General features: G+C 36.2%; 1 protein-coding gene across 15 annotated transcripts in view; it reads right to left on the bottom strand.

Annotated features, from left to right (window-relative positions):
- CACNA2D3 (calcium voltage-gated channel auxiliary subunit alpha2delta 3) overlaps positions 1 to 21,348 on the bottom strand; it is a 459,196-nt gene that overhangs the window by 40,228 nt on the left and 397,620 nt on the right. For 12 of the 15 annotated variants that reach the window (XR_002401918.4, XR_005269052.2, XM_038185882.2 and 9 more), the window contains 3 exons: positions 12,073 to 12,134; positions 11,093 to 11,137; positions 5,026 to 5,088 (listed from right to left, as the gene is read on the bottom strand). Coding sequence is in view for 12 of the 15 variants with exons in the window: in XM_038185882.2 (XP_038041810.1) it covers positions 5,026 to 5,088; positions 11,093 to 11,137; positions 12,073 to 12,134 (170 nt within the window). In the remaining 3 variants the exon portion in view is untranslated. Of the gene's footprint in view, positions 1 to 697; positions 3,421 to 3,854; positions 4,657 to 5,025; positions 5,089 to 7,264; positions 8,187 to 11,092; positions 11,138 to 12,072; positions 12,135 to 21,348 lie in introns of those variants that run through there. The other 3 variants (XR_011812447.1, XM_021272154.4, XM_021272153.4) reach the window with 3 other exon arrangements.

Below are 21,348 nucleotides of genomic sequence, written 5' to 3'. Positions count from 1 at the left end.
GTCTCCTAGCTCAGAAAACAAATAGGCAAGACTCACATATATTTGATGTTACGGGCAGGAATAGACATTGTTCCAAATAACTTAATATCTGACACATTTCTAGCCGAGTTATGGTCCTACATCTGTCCATGATATATTCTTCATAGGAATATGTAATAACTAGTATCAGGTAATCTACCAAAGAAAATATCTCTTCCTAATTGTATTTATTGACTGTAGCCAACTATCAACTAGCAAATGAATTACACAAATACCAAGCACAACAACAGTGGGACAAACCAGACAAAATGATTTCAGTGTATCATCATTATTTTATAATGACTGTTATTCTTGTGTCAATGATCAACTAAGTAGAAAATATATATTTGATAGCTGTAGGGGAAAAAATGTTTCTAATATAATGCACTTAATGTTTAAAAAACACCATATTTTTAGTTCATGTCATTTTATGGGTACACCCTCAAATGATATTCATAACGTGCTTGACATTTTAAAGGGTGGAAGCAATACATGTAAAACAAAATAATACCCGCTACTGGTCTTTCAGACTGGTAATGAGGAAGTAGCAATGAGAAGTCCGAGAGAGATCAAAAGGGAATTTAAGGCTTTGGGGTGACTACTTAAAGGATCAGGGGCATGGGTTGTGTTTGCCCCTGTCCTTCCGATAGAGAGGATCGATCCTGACAAGTGGGCTCACCGCATTAACATGTGGCTTTGGGACTGGTGCAACTGACAGAACTTCGGGTTTTTCGATCACTGGAAGGTCTACGTGACACCAGGCCTGCTGTCACCAGATGGGATGCGCTTCTCTCAGAGAGGGGTAAGGATTTTGGCTCAGGAGTTGGCAGGGCTGATAGATAGGGCTATAAATTAGAGTTGAAGGGGGAAAGAAAAAAAACAAAACAGACATGCCAGTGATGAGCTAAGTGATGGTATGCTAGAATCAAAGGGACTGTGTGCCGGTGAGGTCCTTCAGTTGGCTCCACAAGGTGCTGTGTGTAGGGAAGTGCATTTGAAGTGCTTCTACACAAACACACACAGTATGAGGAATAAAATGGATGAGCTAGAAGTCTTGGCCCAGTCTCACAGCTACAACATCATCGGCATAAGTGAAACCTGGTGGGATGAGTCCTGTGGCTGATGTGCTGCGATAGATGGTTACAGGCTCTTCAGGAGGGACAGGCAGGGTAGACAAGGTGGCGGGGTGGTGATGTATGTGAAGCATGGGCTGGACTGCATGGAACTTCAAGTTGGGGATGGCAAAGTTGAGTGCCTCTGGGTAAGGATTAAGGGACGAACAAATAAAGGGGACGTCGTACTGGGAGTCTATTACAGACCACCCGGCCAGGATGACACCACCGATGAATTATTCTTTGCAGAACTAAGAGATGCCTCGAGGTCAACTCCTCTTGTCCTTATGGGGGATTTCAACTTGCCAAACATCAACTGGGATCACCACATGGCTGACACGAGCAAGTCCAGGAGGTTCATAAAGTACCTAGATGATAACTTCTTGGCACAGGTGCTAAGGGAGCCAACTAGGAAAGGTGCCCTCCTTGATCTGTTGCTGGAAAACAGAGACGGTCTTGTGGGAGATGTGGCAGCTGGCGGCCGTCTTGGTCATAGTGACCATGAAGTGGTTGAGTTTAGAATTTATGGTGACAGAAGGAAAACTACCACCAAAACTTCAGCCCTGGATATGGGGAAAGCTCAGGTTGCTCAGGGAACTAGTCAGCAAGGTCCCCTGGGAAGCTGCTTTTGAAGGCATTGGCGTCCATCAGTGCTGGTCAGTCTTTAAGCACTGCCTCCTAAAAGCACAAGCTTTTTGGCGATTCCAAAATATTGGAAGTCAGGCAGGTGGGGCAGAAGGCTGGCCTGGCTGACCAGGGATCTTCTACTGGAGCTTAGGTGAAAAACGAAAGAGTACGGCTGCTGGAAGGATGGTCAGGTGACGAGGAAGGAATACAGGGATGCTGTTTGTGTTTGTAGGGAGAAAATTTGTGGGGCCAAAGCCCAGCTAAAATTCAAGCTGGCCATGTCTGTGAGAGACAATAAAAACGTTTTTAAGATACGTGAACAGAAAAAGGAGAACCAAAGAAAACATAGGCCCACTACTTGATGGGGAAGGTCTCCTCACAGACAATGACATAGGCAAAGCGGAGACAATAATGCCTTCTTTGCCTCTGTCTTCAACACTGATGATGGGCTTCAGGACCCTGGGTGCCCTGAGCTGGAGGACCATGACGGTGGGAATGACAAACTCCCAACCAAACCTGAACATGTGCGGGATTTGCTGCTCCAACTGGATCCGTACAAGTCCATAGGTCCGGATGGGATCCATCCCAGGGTGCTTAAAGAGCTGGCTGATGTCATCACGGGACCTCTCTCAATTATTTTTCAATGATCTTGGGAATCTGGAGAGGTCCCAGTAGACTGGAAGATGGAGAATGTGCCAGTTTTCAAGAAGGGTAGGAAAGAAGACCCTAGCAATTACAGGCCTGTCAGTCTCACGTCAGCGCCTGGTAAAATTATGGAGAAGATGATCCTTGAAGTTACTGAAGCGCTCCTGGGGGACAAGGGGACAATGCAGTCATTGGTCCCAGCCAACATGGGTTCATGAGGGGTAGGTCCTGCCTAACAAATTTGATTTCTTTTTATGATAAGATCACCCATCTAGTCGATCAAGGGAAACCAGCTCATGTGATCTTTCTGGACTTCAGCAAGGCTTTTGACACGGTTTCCCATAGGATCCTACTGCACAAAATGTCCAGCATACAACTTAACAAAAACATCGTACGATGGGTGAGCAATTGGCTGATAGGCAGGGCTCAAAGGGTTGTGGTTGATGGGGCCACATCTGGTTGGTGGATGGTCACTAGTGGGGTCCCTCAAGGCTCCATTTTAGGGCCAGTCCTCTTCAATGTTTTTATAAATGATTTGGATGTAGAACTAGAAGGAGTTCTGAGCAAATTTGCTGATGACACCAAACTTGGAGGAGTTGTGGACTCAGCTGAGGGTGGAAAGGCCTTGCAGAGAGATCTGGACAGATTGGAGAGCTGGGCGATCACCAACCACATGAAGTTTAACAAAGGCAAGTACCGGGTCCTGCACCTGGGACGGGGCAACTCTGGCTTTACGTACAGACTGGGTGATGAGATGCTGGAGAGCAGCCCCGCTGAGAGGGATCTGGGGGTTGTGGTAGACAGCAAGTTGAATATGAGCCAGCAATGTGCCCTGGCAGCCAGGAGGGCCAACCGTATCCTGGGGTGCATCAAGCACAGCATCGCTAGTCCGTCGAGGGAGGTGATTGTCCCGCTCTACTCTGCGCTGGTCTGGCCTCACCTCGAGTACTGTGTGCAGTTCTGGGACATTAAACTCTTGGAGAGTGTCCAGAGGAGGGTGACGAAGATGGCGAAGGGCCTGGAGGGGAAGATGTATGAGGAGCAGCTGAGACCACTGGACCTGTTCAGCCTGGAGAAGAGGAGGCTGAGGGGGAACCTCATCGCTGTCTACAACTTCCTTGCGAGGGGGAGTGGAGAGGCAGGTGACCTATTCTCTGTAAACACCAGTGATAAGACCCACAGGAAGGGTGTTAAGCTGAGGCAGGGGAAGTTTAGGCTGGACATCAGGAAGAGGTTCTTCACCGAGAGGGTGGTTGCACACTGGAACAGGCTCCCCAGGGACATAGTCACTGCACCAAGCCTGTCTGAATTTAAGAAGAGATTGGACTGTGCACTTAGTCACATGGTCTAAACTTTTGGGCAGACCTGTGTGGTGCCAGGAGTTGGACTTGATGATCCTTATGGGTCCCTTCTAACTCGGGATATTCTATGATTCTATGAATAAATTTCAGCCTTCAGTTTTGAATATAAGACAGCATATTGTGAAGAATGACTACTTCACAACTCAGTACAGTATCTGTTTAGCAGCTAATGCTCCAGAACTGGATTGGAAGGATAATGGTTTTTAGATAAAATACATTTTCCTTGCTTATTAGTTGCTAGCATACTCAATCAAAGTGGAGCAAGGGACAAAGGGATTGTGGGGAAAGATTATCCAATTCCTTTTGAGCAATGAAATAAACAAACATCTGTATCTTTTTTCTTTAAGAAGTTTCATGTTTAAGGCTGCAATAATTCAAGCTTTTAATTTAGAAGTGAAATGTTCAGTTTGGCTTCTTTTTTGCCATCCACTTATAGTGCTTTTTTTTTTTTTTTTTTTTTAAACCTCCTCTCCGGTCACTCTTCTAAGTCACCCAGAGCACTTTCTGATAGCTGTTTCCCAGTAACCAGAGTAGTCATAACAAATGTAGTTCTCCTAAAGGCTGAGTAAGAGTACGGATAACTCCTATGCACAGTTCCAACACAGACAAGAAATTCAATTTCAGACAACTCTGTCATAACTGAGGCAGCATCCCATCAATTCTCAGGCAAATGTTTATGAGGGGGTAGTGGTGGGTTCTTAATAAGGTTTGCAGAAATGAAGAATTATACATTCATTTTTCAATTAGTTTCCATGAATGCAAAGCAAATTAATGTTTTAAATGATCTCCCCATTAATCATGATCCTTATCCTCTCTATTGTGGTGCTGATTGCTGAATTTTAGTCCTTCAGTGGCTGTAATACACTTCAGAAAACAAACTCTTCAGCAAACACCTGTGTAAAATTTCATTATCTGAAGTTTGAATGTAAGAGCTCTGCATGCCCAGCCTTCTCCCTTCCTCCCCACCCTTCATAGGTGGCAAAAATGCCAGAGTAAATCTTTCTTCTTGGGGTAAAAATTTATCACGGAAGATAGACAGTTCTTCAGCAAACAAGCCCTTTCAGAGAACAGTTATGGGTTCATGACTCTACACCACTGGGAGACAGAAACTGAGCTCCTGCGAGAGGCAGCTCACATTATTTATTGAAGGAAGTTTTTAACTTCATGCTACTAATTACTTAATTTAAGACAGCTGTCTATTTTAAATAAATAAATAAGATAAATCAGTAATAGCAGTAACTGAATAAAAATCTTTCACTTACCTGCCTATAGTCTTCAGACACTAAAATAAATCCATTGTTATCTATTAGGTAGCAACTGATAGACTGAAAAAAATAATTAAAAATACAATTCAGATTCCTGGTTTTAGGATACAGCAATAACTTAGTTTACTTCCAAATGACTTCTACATAGATAAAACTTTCTTTCAGGTTCTTTTAATGGTTTATGTAACTTCTAAGTGGATGTAGTCTCAACTCATGGGATGTTACCCGATTTAGTTTTTATACAGTTAGTCCACGCAAAACAAAACAAAGATGTATATAGAAATAAAAGTTATAAAATAATTATAACAAACATTAAAAGAACAGGATCAGTGTTTGTTTTGTTTAATTAATTCTTAGAAGTATTTCCTTGTAACAAGGTTTGCAAAGGCATAGAACTTTGTTGCTCCTGATGGCTTATCCTGTGTTCGGAGAAAAACATCAGCACAATGTCATTACTCTAATGATGTATTAATGAAAACAGTGTCAGCCTAGAGGACCAACAGGGGACCAGGTAGTATTTTTTAATTTGGTCATTGGGGGAGGGGAACAGAAACTTCTGTAAAAGAGGCCCCATAGGTCTCCTAAAAGCTTTTCAAATTGTGTTTTTAATTGGGAACTGGATTCAGAGATAGGACTGTTAGCTTTTCATAGGTCGGAGTTATAAATTGCATAAAACTAGGTAAACTCAAATCAGTGCTTCCCTCCATACGTGCATGCACTATTGTAACCTTAAGTGAATTACTTGCTACAGGCAAAATTTTAATTACTGTGCTTCAGAGTTTAAACATAAGGTTCAACTCAAACCTTGATATAACTCAGTTTCTCTTCATTATTGCCAAATACCTACCTCAGTATTACATCCTTAATATGTTTCTATCATTAGTCTAAATCAGCAAACATTTTAACATTGTTCCCTGAATTTTTAGTGACATTTGTGTAAAAAAATTGTAGGGTGGCTTCCAATACAGGAATCATCATGGCTTTGCTTCTCATTCAAAACTTTTCCTGCTGTGAAGGGGCTGAACAGAAACATGATAAAATGTGCTTTCTGCTACACCCTGTACACCTCCAGCAAAATCCCTTTGCAGTTTTATAAAGAAAAGTAGGGCTGATTCTGCAGTAGCAGTTGCTCAGGGTGTTGTGAAAATGTAGCCTGATTTTTCAAGAGATTCCTAGATGAGTTTGATTCTCACTCTGGCCATACATTCTGTGGAACTGCAGAAGAGGGATTGGCAGAAATGCTGGCATGAAGCTTAGTTTTGAAAATACAGAGAAACCCAAAGCAGGCAAAAGTTTGAAATGACTGTAATTCTCTGATGCAAGTGCAGGCTATTCTTTCTAATAGGGGAACTAAGCTCTAGGCACCCCTAGTGGAAGAAAACACATCAAAAAGGAAGTTGAAACAACTCATTATTTCCAAACTTTGATCTGTTAGAAAGCCAAAAACTGTCAAATGCAACATGACAAGCTGATGATTCTGGCAAGCAACTGAGTAGAGCTAACTCATTCAGAAGAGGCAGCTACTTAACCTCAATGGTGTGTGAAGAGTGGAATTTCAGAAGTTGGACTGTAACTCCATAACACTACTATCCCCAAAGTCTATCATAAACCTCCCATGAACTTTATTGAGAGAAAAGCTAAGCCAACAAAGAGCTCTTTTGAGGACACTTAAAGTCTTCATGCATGAAAGATTAATCTAAAGACAGTACATAAGAAAAAATATTTCTCCACAGCATAGAAAATAATTAAGAGTAGTTACATTGGGTACATTGAGACAGTGTAGGCTTAATTTTGTAATTTATGGATTACATACAGTTGGGTAAACACTGCTGTGACTCAACAGTACGTATCCACATGGGTCAAATCTCTAAGCCATAGTCATTTATTAGTACTGTTCAAAATTTTAAACGATGCTAATGATAGCTAATTGCACTAAGTGGAAACTGCATCTTGTTAGAGATGTTTGAAGATAACTAGGTTTCTATTTCTATCCATTTTAGAAACATTTAACTATGGTGAAATGTTAATTCAGGACCACTCATTCACCTATCAGCCAGCAAGATAACTAATTTTCACTATTCGGTACTACACCAAAGGAACATTTTGCAAATGAAATTTAGCATTTGAAGAGGACAGTGGGGTGCATTTATTTGTCCACTACATCAGAAAATCTCAAATAGAAAATGACAAATGTAAAATTAACATATGGGATAATAATATTTGCATAGACTACAACTGTATGAAAAAGGTTTAATTCACAATGGTTCACAGGTGTTGGAAGTGAACTACATACAGGTTTGCCCAAAGGTTCAAATTCAACGAACTCCAGATTTCAAGGGGAACATTCTGTAGGTGGAGAGTCCCTGAGCTTGTAAAACAGAGCAGGCATGAAGTCCAGAATAAACACTTCAAGAATGTTGACTGAGGTCTGAGAACACATTTGGAGTACAGTAACTTTGATGAAGTTCAAGTCCTCTATGTATTTGTCACAGTTCCAATATATAACAACAGTAATGGAATGTTATAAGGGTTAAGAAACCCAAAAAAAATAAAAAAATAAAATAGAATAAAATGTGAGACTACAAAAACAAGAAAAAAGAAAGAAAAAAAAATACTTCTGAGGAATTGAAAATCTGTCATGCAACTGCATTTCAGAATCAAATTCCTCAACTAATTCTTTGCATGACTACTGTGAGACCCTATTTCCATTAGTTTCATTTCTTAATACTTTTAAGTGCTTTAATTTGTATGGTAATTGTTCATTATATATTTTCTTACTGTTGAGAAAAGACAGCTGTGGAGTATTATTGGGGACCTGTAATATTTGACTGAGTCCTATTAACAGATAGTGTATCAAAAAAAAAAAAAAAAAAGCTTGGAACCTCTAAATTATCAAGGTTCAAATTATCAAGGTTCATACAACTTCTCCCTGTGTTGATCCTCCTGTCCTCCTGCCGATGTCAATTGAAAATAACTGAAAAGCCTTTGAGCAGCATTTTCTTTGCCTATGAATGTAATATAAAAAGAAATTCCTTATCCTTATCATTGTATACTCAGTTCTTCCCATGGACAGACCATAAGCATCTTTGCAGCAATGCTAATATATCAACAATTCTTGTCTGGATGAAGCAGTTGAACACGTTGCAGCCAGGAGACTCCTTTACAGAAGAAATTGTGTACTGTTAACTATTTTGTCACAAAGGCTATCTCAAACAAAGGAAGTCAACTCTGCTCAGCTTTTAATCCTGCAAGTGTGGTGCCTTATGCTAAATGAGATTTTACACAGCACTCTGTGCAGACTATGTGCAGTTATACTTCTCAAACTCGTTGGCTATGACTGGAAACCTACTGATATTTAAAGGTGATGGAAACAACTCAAGGTAAAGTATGTACCTTAAATCTGTAGCAAGTTATAATAAAACAAATTCAGGAAACTTTAGCTAATTAAAAGTTCCACAGACCTGGTTTGTCAATGGATGCATGATCACTTTTAGAAGAATGGGATAATAAACATTATGAGATCTCCTTAAAATCATTGTTAATGCAAATGACAGCCTGAAATTGGGGCTAAATAGGTACTTTCACACACATACACCTGGGAGGAATCTGTTTGTTTTATATATATATATATTTTTAAATAGTTTATTAATAATTAATAATTATAAGTTTACTTTACTTGGTTAAAATAATACAAGCTGCAAATGGAGAAGTCTGTAAGTCTTTACAACTAGAAATGCTAAAGACTCATAAGGTCCATTTCATGGCCAAAGATGGCATGATCATCACAATTCTGTGTTATAGCTTACTGCAAGTTTTCCATTATTTATTACTATCTCTGTCCTTCAGATTATCTTCTTCTGCTGAAGAAGTTAATGCTCTACTCTTATAATTGCTGATGTCTGAAGTTTTGTCTTTGTCTCTGGAATGGTTTTTGTGATCTGAATTTCATACTGAACAGACATATTTAAAAAAATAAAATAATATATATATATCACTGCATGTGCATACTGGATTCATTTTTCAATAAAACACACTTCAATGTCTCTTTATATGGGGTTATGAAGTAGAATACTAGAAGTGTGATTGCTAAAATGGATGATGTATCTTTAAAACTTTTTATAATTTTATACAAAAGTAATCCAAAAAATAAAATAACATCGTTTGCCTTAAAGAACAACATATACAATGTAATAAAAATCGATGTTAGAAAGAATTCTCAAATAGATTTGTGAACTTTTTTGACCATAGTTATTTGGATTTTGAATTACATGTTCTCCAGAAAGCCCAACCCAGCTCAATTTTCATTACAGGAAATATCACAAAGTACTTTATGTCACTACTTTTGGTATTGTTATTATTATTATTATTTTAATGTGCTGAACAGCCCTGAATGAATTTTGGGCTACTCCAAATGAATCAACTACTGAACAGGTAGGAATACAATCAGAACAGTGGTCCAGGTGGTGGAAAATGTAGGGATTTCGTTGGAAATACATTAATACAGGACATGCAGCACCTCTGAGAAAAGAAAGGTGTGCCTAATTCAAATGCTGAAACAGTCAGGAATAGATCTTTACATCCAGACTAGAACACGGATAAGAAAAGACAACAGAGAAACAGAGAAAATTAAGACTTATGGAATATGACAAATAATGTATGTTGGTTTCTACTGTAAAAAGAATAGACAGGAATTTGTGAGAACTTGAAGATCTTCAGAAGAGATGAAGAGGGGCTGTTTAAATACCAGAGTTTTCAGTGGTGGGGGGAAACAGTTTTCAGTTTGCTGTACAAATACTTTTTATCACTTTGTTGTAAAGGGTGTAAATGGCAGCAAAAGCTAAGAACACGCTGACTGCTCACTTCTGGCAATACAGATAGCAGCTTCTCTGAAAACAACTGAGATGTATAAAAACAGAATAAAACTGTATGAAAACTTTATAATTATATTAAACAATGGTATTCTACTTTTTAAATAGATCGCAAAAACATTACATTGGCATGAGTTACAGAGGCAAGCAGATTCTTGCCTTTTAATGTATGTTTTGCAACAGTTCTTTTGGATCACTGTGTGAAAAGAGAATTTCCTATTCATCTGTTTTTTTGCCATGGTTCTCAAATATTACTAGAATTACTATTTTTCAGGATAGTGCCCTTGAACTACGTGAATACAGCCTGAAGTTTTTGTTTCCAGTTGTATGAATTTATATTTCATGATACTTTAATGCAGGCAGTTTGTTCAAGCACAGTTATTAGGTGACCCAGATTTCCTCACACAATTCGTTCAGTTTGGAGATCATGCAATGTTGTTATCAATAACTGGTTTATGTTTTCTTCCAAATTACTGATAAGAACTATACCTGAAACAATATCTAAAACCCAACTCTGATTTGCTAGAATCTTGCATATTTAATTCCTTCCCATGTATCAGTACAGACAGTACTTTCTTAACCATTTTTTAATTCACTCAACCTGTGACACATTGGTTGCTTGATAAAAATATCATATGGTATGATATTAAATGGTTTGCAAAAGCCTATGCATAAGACACTAAAAATATTATTTTTATCTACCAAATTAAATATTACGTAAAAAGTTATTTTGGTGAGATCACTAAGAACTACTGACTGATGTTATTTCTTTTCTATTTCTGAAGTGCTATTCATGTATTACTACTGCATAGATTCAATTCTGCATTTATATTATACTGGTAATAATTTATTTAATATTTGTGTGAACATCAGAGACTAGTTTCTACCTCAGGTGGACAATTAAGAAGTAGAAAATAAATGCTTTAGAATAGTTTCATGTGACTTCCAAAACTGGATTAATAAAACAAAATTTACTCCAATGCATATTTGAGATATCACTGTCAACCTCATAAATAAATGGATGTTTGTAAGTAGTCATAAAATGTCTAATATAAATTGCATTATATTTGGAAGGTGATTCCTAATTATGCCAGGAGATTAATTTTGTTTGAACATCACAGTGTACATTATAATCAACTTCATGTTCTACTGCAACAGGTATATAAATGGAAAATAAAGTTCTGTTAAATACTTACTTCATCATCACAACTTATAGCACATCTGCCATCAAGAGATGCACACTAGAGACAATACCAAAAATCAATAAAATATTTCAGTTTTAGTTTTATAATTCAAATAAAATGACATTTCCAAAATCAAGGTGAGCACAATTATAAAGATTTGGACATAGTTTCAATTTTTATCAAAGCCAGAAATTGTTCTAAAAACAAGAGTAGGGAAGTATTCAATCTATTCACCAATCATGTTCTGTTCCATAAAGAAAGGGTGCATTCACAAGGTATCATTGTCAACTGCTATAAACACCTTCATCTCCTTTGTGTTAGCAGCTTTTGACCATTTGTCAACAAGAATATGTGATTTTCCAGTGGGGTAGGGTAGGACCAGCATTTTAGGAATCATTCTCTGAAATAGTATGGTTCCAATCTATTCTCAAAATATGGGTGAAATCTCCTAATAATTAGAAAATGTATGATCAGCTCTTCAATGAACAAAAATTCTATATACTAAAACTTTAGGTATAGTTTATTAAAGACTATAGATGCCAAGCCTGATTCAGTAGCCTAGTTGACTAATCAATGTACATGATATTGGAATTAACTAAATGTTGGAAGAAAGGTACTAAGTTGGCAAGAAGACATATTTCTGCCTGTATTTCTATATCACTGAAAATGAATAAATATAACTACTTGGTCTGCTGTTCCCCTTTTTCTGACAGAGAAAATTAATGTCAGGTCAACAAAACCATTATGCTCCTTATATATAGGAGCATAAAATGAATTATCTTCCTATTTTCTTCACTGAAGATGGGATCAAGAGGACTGAATACTCTTTTGTCTAATTTTGAACTGGAAGGTATATATGAAGAGCTAACTGTTTATATAACTCAAAATATATTGCTTGCAGTAGTTTTGTGGAAAAAAAAGTGCTGATCAATTGCACAGTTAGAAAGGTGCTATGGATTCAATGGCAAGAAAAATTTCAATTTAAAACATACCTGTCTGCTCGCAGTCCAGAATTTCCGCTGGAAAAAATCAAGTTTCATCTGGATACCCACAGCTGTGAAATATAGAAATAAAACCGATATGTTATAATACATTTCTTTAAAATAAATCAGAAGGAGAAATAGTCCTATAATAAAGAGAGAAAGCTAGTCTTGCAATAAAAAGACACAAATAATTAAATTGGACACCACATAATCACATTTTAAATAATTTATAGCTTGCTTAAATATGAAGATATTGCTAATATAATAAGCAGCAGAGCAACCATTATTCAGATTGCATATGTCTCCATATTAAGCAGCAGAATCACAAGCTGTGCATAAATACATTATACATTTTGTGCTGAAACCCACGAACGTTTGCTGAAACAACAGGAGAATACTGGTCAACATTTCAAGTGTTCATTTGTTACTGGGTCATTTCATCCATGAAGTAGAAGGTAAGAAGTCTTTTTCTAACATAAAATCTTTAAAAAAAAATGAAATTTCTACAAAACATAAGAGCAACCCTCTTCATGCAGATGACAGGATACAAGCAGCTGCAGTTTTGTTTTCATAGTTTTAGCCCTATGAATTTTGAGGCTTCTTAGACAGACTGCAATGGGAAATAAATGATCAGGGAGGAAAACTGAGCCTGCTTGCACTCAGACGATTGTCCATGATTTCAAGAGTAGTCTATATTTGTAGAAACCGAAGGGCTAAACATTACCAGTTACTGTCTTCCTTACTTTTTCAAAAATGACTCAGTTTATTTCTCTACCCCTTTTAGAGAAGCTCTACCACTAATCTACGAGGTACAGTATCCTTTAATGAGGTAAAACAGCAATGCATCTTAAACTTTAGTATAGGTAGAGGTCATGCAATGTTATAATGGCAACATTTAAACATAACACGGAACAGAATACATATTTTCCATAATTTTGAAAACCTTGTAGTTATTTTTAGAAAATTAAGTGCTACATGATCTGTAACTATGTTTCAAGATAGGAGAAGAAAACACAACTTCCATAAACACTGTATAGTGAAAGAAGCATAGGAATTTTCTTTGAAGAGGCAATTTTTACTGTGAGATTTTAATCTCACCATTTACTTTTTTTGTTTTCATTTCACTGTCTTGAAGAATCCACGTAGCAACTTCCATGTCAGTGAATGAATAATTTCTAAATATCCAAGTATCAAGATAGTATCCACACTTGTTAAAAAAAAAAAAAAAGCTATAGTTGATCTTCACACAGAATATTTATTTAAATTTCATTCAACATTTCTAGGCTTGGTTCAACAAAAAAGGCCAATGGATACAAGGGATACTCTTCTTTAGCCGGGAAAAATGAGCATTCAGAGATGAGGAGAAATGTTTTTGTCTTCTCTGCTGCCTTTCCTTTGTACTGTTACTGAGAAGAATGGGCTAGAGCTGAAGGAACACAGAAGACCAACTAATGGCAGCTGCTGGAGCGACATTAAGGTTCCTTCTTCATGTACCTATTTTCTGTACTACAGAATATGCCATTTCAAATGAATATTGCAAATCCAAATATTTGTGTCAACAATACTAGCAAGTTTACGTAGACAATTCCACTGAATGACTTTAACACTGCTTATAGATAGCAGACATTAACTCCCTGAGACTTCTTTCCTTTGCTTGATACAGTGACCAGCATTCTGTAGCACATATCCCATGAAATACCAGATGGTTGAGAATTACAGTTAAATTCTTGGCTCAGTGATAATTTTTGTTAATTAATCCAGTTCCTTATGCAGTTATTCCATGGCTGAGGGTAATCTTTCATTGTTTCTGTGGGATGCTGTAAGGATAAAATTATTCAGAAGTGCTCAACTTCTATAGAGCTCAGGGCTGTTTAGTATCAAGGCAAAACTGAATGAAAGAAAATAACTTCTCAGAATTGCTTGTGTTCATTTCAAGATCTCCATGGATAAGCAAACGGACAGAAAGATAAAGAAATCTTCCTCAATAAATGACTCCTGTTCTGTGCACAGAATTATAAGAGCTCTTATGCTCTTATATAAGTAAAAAGTACCAATTCCTACTGAAAATAAGAGAAGAAAATAGATCAGACTGATTTATTTCAGGCAAGAGAGGAGAAGAGTCTCCCTATAAACCTGGGATAGGGATTCCAAATACAGACCGAAGGAAAAAGTAGTAAAATCTAAAAGCATTTCCATTCTGTAAAATACCTATAGAATTTAACACTGTATAAAAGGACTAGATCAGCACAGTTAGAGAAATATCTTAAGATCTCCGTTCCCTTTTTCCACAGAAAGTAGAGTATAGCTAACCTAAAGTAATTTCTTATACACTAAAGATTGCTCAACATCCTATTGCCATCCTATGGAATTATTTTAAGTGAGATTTGTCTTCAAAATAAGAAATCCTGGAGACAGAATTGAAGCAGGATTATTATTATTATTTTTATCTGTAACGCGGTTGTACATTAATTTGAGACTCCCTAAGATTCTCTCCTTTCTGACTACTCCTATTACTTGTTGTTACTGTTAAAATAACTGGGAAATAATCCAGCAAATCCTTAGCTACTTAAAAAAATAAATTACACTTCTTTTGTTTATACTCTAAATCTTTGTTTCAGTTCAAAATATCTCTCTCTCTGGTTTTAGCTTAGCCAAAGAATGAGATGTTTAATTTTACACTCCAAAACATAATACTGAGCAATAAACATTGTAACTGCCAAAAAGTACCTCTATTACAGATTGCTGGAAGATTCTCACCTCCAAAGGCAATGCCCATCAAAATACTTACACAAGTTACAGCTACATATGTAACGGCTACAGTATAAAACACGTGATAGGTAGTGTAATTAAAAAGATAACAGATTTTCTTTTAACTCAATACAGACAAGTCTTAGCTAATAAATTAAAGCTATTCAGAGTATAGCAATATATAGTAAAATAATTATGGTCCAGTATCATCTAATATAGCTATATTCCCAGTAATAGTAATTGTTTCATCACAGTGGGATACATAAAAGAAAATATGAATTAGCACTTATCGAATGTGTACTTCCTAGACTGCTTCTAATTCCAGTTTCAGTTTACTTGCACAGTAAAATCCAGTTTCACCCTTCCAAACTTCACACTTCATTCAGTTTCCTTCCTGACCTCAGCGATGTTTTTGATTCTACCCATACCTTCCTCTTCTCAAACCAGTTCATTTTCTTCTCTTCAAACAGAAGATGCCCAGAATTTTCTTTTAACATGAAAAAAATATTAGTGTTAAGCTTAGGAATAGAAAATTTCAGCCTAAATAGTTTAAGTCTTGCTAAGCTTTAATACACTGAAAACAGAAGCTTATAATTGGAAGCAATGGGCAACGTTAATACTTGGTGGTGATGCCAGCCATCCCAGTAATTAACTGTTATAAGTATCCCATGATAAAAGTATATAGTTAGCAAAAAAGATGGTGCAAAATATTAAGTAATTGTGTACTTTCTTCTATTTTTCTTACAGTAAAGAACAGTCCTACCCATGGAAAACTAAATATCATTTATGTATTTGGCTAAGACACTAATATTATTCACAAACTACGTTTTTTTAAATCAAGGTAGAGTGGGTTTTTTTGTTTGTTTTTGTCATTGTTGGTTGTTGTGGTTTTATTGTTTTTTGGTTTTGATTTTTAATATACATATAACTTAGTGAAGATTTCTAATGTGCTTTACTACTTTTCTGGTAGTTTCTCCAAAATGATACCTTCATGCTTAACCTCACATTGTGGGGAGTTTCAGGTAGTGCCTGGTACTAATTCCATTCCATGAGTGAACTCACCAGATTGCGTCAATGTTATAAATAGCTATGAATCACAGCGTGAAACTCTCTCTGGATAAGCCATCAAAGCCACTCATGCAAATGTAACCACCCTAACAAACTTTTAGCACTGAATTAGTATATCATCTGAAAAGCCCATACTACAAAAGAAATTCAGAGAACAGTACAAAACATGGCTTTAAAATACTTCATAAAAGTATACCAGATCAAAAGAGCACAAGACAATAGTATAGAGAATTTCCTAATTGTTTTATTGCCCTGAATTTTTCATACTGTACTGACACTTGCTTTTCACTGATAAATGGCATAAAAGTATTTCTTTCCTCAATGAAAAAATTACAGCCAATAACTTTTTGTAGCTGAAAAGATGCTGTCAATCTCTGTTGGGCTGAAAATGAAAAGCTTTCAACAAGCAAACCAACAAAAATAATAGATTTTTCAAATGTGTGTACTGAATATTTAGATACCCCTAAATAATTTTATTTTTAAAATCCATTTGAATGTGCACATACCTTTCTTTTTTTTTTTTTTTAAACTAAATTTGATCTACTGTGCCTCATTAAAATTTACAGATTGAGTTCCCCAAATACAAGTCTCTTACTAACCTAGATACAATGCAAAATACAAATAATCTCAAAGTTTGAATTGTTTTGTATTCTAAAAGTATTTGAAAAAAAAATAATCTTGTGTTACTGGTATTTTACTTTTATCTTTAAATAAGTGGGATGACTACACATACATTTATAAGTATTATGTAAGTATATAGTATACATGTGCCTGTGCTTTGTTATGCAAGACAATAGTTTTCGTAATATGTCATAAGATCTTAGCTAACACAGAACACTTTCTTCATCAGGTGTATTGGGATGCAACATGTAAATATGTGAATTCTTAAATGGACAAGGGAAAGTAGAAGCTCTCCCTCTTTATTCAATGACCTTAAACCTACTACTTTCTCCAAGAAGATGTTTAGGATTGGTGGTAGAAGCAGCTGTCTGGGTGGAAACTCCCAAGATACAGGGAAGGCAGTGGCAACTGGTATTTCCTGGAGGCCAAGTTTAAGCAAAGAGGGAGGAGATATTCGGATCTTGATGTAAGGCCAAGCTGAAAGGGGAGGAGGACGATGATTGGTGTGAGGCCAAACTTCATTCAAACTCAAACCAAAAAAAAAAAAATGAAAGCTGAAGGGCTTGGTTTGCAGTCAATCCCTGAAAAACTGAACTGTGGAGGGCAGTCTGTGAACATCATCATAAACCAGACTCCTGTTGACTCCCTGACACATATCTTTCTTATGGAGGACTAATGAAGTAGCAGCAGGAGCAGAAGGAAACACAAAAAGGACATAAATTGAGTGAAAACATTAAAAATATATATATATATAGAGAGAGAGAGAGATGTTGTTAACTGAAAGTCTATTGTCTTTTCTGGAAGCTTCACTAAGGAACTTGGAAGAAAACAGGTTATCTGTAAATTATCATTCACACAGTCATGCTGTATTTCAAACTTTAGAGGATAGTAGCTGATGTGCTGCCAACACTGTAACAGTGTAACACTGTAACAGACAGACCCAACACAAGGGTTCCCACAAAAATCCACTCTTTTACCCCATGATAAACTCTCGGTACCAAGTCTACAGCTCAGGGGAGCTACTAGGAAATCAATTTTTAATTTTTTCCAATAAAAAAATATTCCATAAGCGTGGAGGGAGGTAACCACTTGGCATACAAAATTACACTAAGTGCACTTTGCTGGGAAGATACATACCTTATTCCTGGGAAGCACAAGGAGTACATTGACAGTATAAAATAGGGGTTTAGACTGTACAATTTGAAGGGGATGAGGTGGTGCATGGTTAAGCCCCTGTCTGGAGTATTCTCCCTGTGATTTTTAGAATATACCTGACACCTACTGACACATGGTTCATTGCAATAGCCAAAGGGGAAAAAAAAAAAAAAAAGTGGGTTGAGTAGTATTTTTATTAGCCTCAGGAATGCTTCAGTAGCATGCAAAGAGAAGGCAAGCACCATCAAAAGCAGGAAAGCTGCTGCTGGTGGAGTTTTTACAAGGAGTTCCTGTGAAGCTTCACCTTTTTTTTTCCAGTATCTTCTCTGCAAGCCAGTAGTGTGACAACTTTCTGAATTTTGATGGTATAGGGAGCATGTGAGACAAATCTGCCCACATTATCACTAAAACAATGAAGTAGTGTTGGCATTTTAACTACTTCTTAACTATTCCTTAGTTTTACAGGGCTTCCTTGCTCATTTTTGGCAATACTAAAGTATATCCCATGACTGAAACAAAAAAATAAGAACGGTATATATTTGTAAGCACATTTATAAATCTTAAGGGAGGGTCCATAGCATTCCAAGTTCTCAGAAGAAAAAGCTGTACTTCTTGCAGCTGAGGTCTTAATCTTACTAGTTAGAGTGGCTTAGCTAGTATTTCTTTCACATCTCAGCTAACAGGCTGTGGTTTCAAGTTTGCAATTAATGAACCTCAAGAGACTCAGTTCAGACAAACATCCAGAAATTAGGATCCTTATCTGAACTCTTGGAGGCTGTGACCAGATTCTCTTAGGAGATGTCGGGCTCTTGGCTTCCACTTTAACAAAAATATAATGTGTTCAAACCTTGACAACATTTTCTTTTTTCCTGAAATGCAAAAGACTACTATTCTTATTTACAAAGAGATTTATCCTTCCCAAACCGGGATCCTAAAATAGAAGAATGGCTACAAGGTATCCTACTACTAGACACATTTTTTTTGGATTGAAGATAGATTTTGTGGATGTGTCCACTGCAAAATGAACCCATGTCCGGTTTCTCCCATGTCAGTTCAATGGCTTCTAGCCTACCATTGAACTGGAAGGCAAGACATGAATCTTCTACTACCAAACTTGGCATGAAGAGGAGAAAGAGACTTCATAATTCAAATCCTCCTACCTGCAGAACACACTGACTACTGACTACTTGCTCTACCCAGTTATTACCATAGATACTCGAATGCACATAAATTCAGTGAATATATGAAATATTACTAGTCAAACAGGCTTGTATACTGGGTGAGAAACCATGACAATTTTTTCAAAATTACATCATTTGGGAAAGAAAGTTTTGGATATTTTAATGACTGAATTATAATAACAGCAGTGATATTCTCTACAAATTGCTCTATACCATGATTAGCAAATTACTTTGAATTACTAAAAATATAAATAATGTTATCAGAGGTCAAGTAATATATTGGAAGTTGTTGTATTAAGTATTCTGTATTTGCAAATATAAAGAAAAATAGTGCTTGTGGATTTGCATCACTCCCATGTCTTTACTAAACAATTTTAAGATGTAGCAATGTCAAAAGATACAGACATTATAGATTTCCTTGAATAGTATTAGCTGCGAGACAAGCTTTATCTTTTTTTTTTTTTTTTGGTATAAAAAAGTTTTTGTTTAAGTGCTGCGTAGAAAAGAAAACAGAAGACTATTTGTTCAACAAAAATAGGAGTTCGTATTTGAGCTATAAACTAGCATTCCTGCAATATCCAGAACTAAAAAATTTAAACCATGTCAGGAAAGAAAAGTAAAGTCTGATTAATAGCACTGAAACATTTTCCAGTATACTGAAACACAAGCATTCTTCTTTTTCATATTCTCCTAATTTATATATATTAAAGAAGAGAAATACTATTTTTCGAGATATATTAGTAGCTTGTTGATTCTCAGTATATTACTTATAAACACCTCACTTGAAAAGCTAATCAGTTTTTAAAATGATGGATTTACATTCTCCGTATCAGAACATTTTCACATTTAGTTAACTTTATTATTTATATTATACTTACTTGATACTTTATTACCACTCTTTGAAACTCTGTCAAGATATATCAATTATTTATTTTAGGAATTAACTATTCTGGAGAAAGTAGTTTATCTTCTGTTTTCTTTAGGTGTGTGAACTGGAAAATAGTGCCACCAACAGGTCAGGTACTGAGGGATAGTCTTCTAGACTTTACTGAGGGAAAGTCTTCTACTTTACTTGTCTACTTATTTCAGGAAAAAGAACAAGTTAACATCTTCAGAATTGCTACACAAGCCTACAGACCCTTCAGCACGAAAATTTGCTTAGGTCTGAATATTCATTAATTGAGAGAGATCTTCATATTACTGAAAATCAGCCAAGAGCTTACTTGCTTCATTAGATAATTGAAGCATTTTGCAACTCCTTGATGTTGCAATATACAAAGATCAATGTATTCTTATATATGGCCAAATACATAAGTTCATAATTTTTTGGAAGGATACTCCCAGAAAATAAAAAGAAAGACAATGTCAAAAATGTTGAAACTGATAAAATTAAAAGGCACTTAGAGATTTCTAAAATTTGTTACTAAAACATCATCATTGCCTGAGATCAGTGTCCCAGGTTATGACCGTCCATGAACTTCTCTATGTGAGTTATTAACTACTGGAAATAGTATAAGTGCTGATGTGCCTTCCACAATAACAGGGCAAACGTGCCAGATTTACATTACATAATCCATTATCCAGATGCTTCAACAAGTAGTATATTGTGATTTATATCCTAACAATTAGTAGGATTTAGCTTTCAATACAGCTTTAAAGTATCTTTTAGAAGAATAATTTTTATTTGTTCTTTTTTTCTTAAAGGAAATCAATACCATAGATACCAGCTGTAATCCTTTCTAATGAAATAGCTTTGAAATAAATCACAGAATCACAGAATATCCCAAGTTGGAAGGGACCCATAAGGATCATCGAGTCCAACTAAATGGGGAAGTTTTGCTGAAGGATAGATGTATTTGACATTTCATTAAACTAAAGATCTATCATACAATTAACTTTTCTGTCAACTAAGTTGCAAGTTAGGTTCAAATTCAATTGGGGCTTATGCCTAAAAGGTGTTGAGCACTGCTAGTGCTCATTGAAATATGTGAGAGTTAAGGGATGCTCAGCCTATGTCTTCAAATATCAATTCAGAAAAGACTTCTGGTAAGAATTTACAGAAATTATTTTGTTGTACAGAGGGTAACATCTCATTGACTTAGAAAGTCAGCCTGGCAGAGGCCAAATTTCTATAGTTGTTAAGGCACATACTAAGGGCTGGCAGATACCAATGGGATTTCTAGAAGCTCTCATCTCATTCTGCAATCAGTAAATGTTAGGGGGTTCTTCTGAAGTCCCTGTTGTACTCATTTCATCACTACTAGGCAATAAATAACTTTGAAATACCATTTTGCAAAAGGTAGGCACTTGTACATGACAGAGGCATTTAAAAATGACAGAGGCCCTCTTGAAAATGTTACTACAATTTACTAAAAACATATTTAATTTTCTAAAAGGGTCAAATCAATCAACTTTGAAATTTACTTCTATTTTACAAACAAGGATACCAGAATCTTTTCCAGAAGTAATAAATCTTCTCAGTGTGTCTATGATGGAAACAAAGATTATCTCA

This window comes from Anas platyrhynchos, chromosome 13, assembly GCF_047663525.1.
Source record: "Anas platyrhynchos isolate ZD024472 breed Pekin duck chromosome 13, IASCAAS_PekinDuck_T2T, whole genome shotgun sequence".
NCBI lineage: Eukaryota > Metazoa > Chordata > Aves > Anseriformes > Anatidae > Anas > Anas platyrhynchos.
Note: the sequence above shows the minus strand (reverse complement) of the source record. Positions and strands in the feature narration are given on the sequence as shown.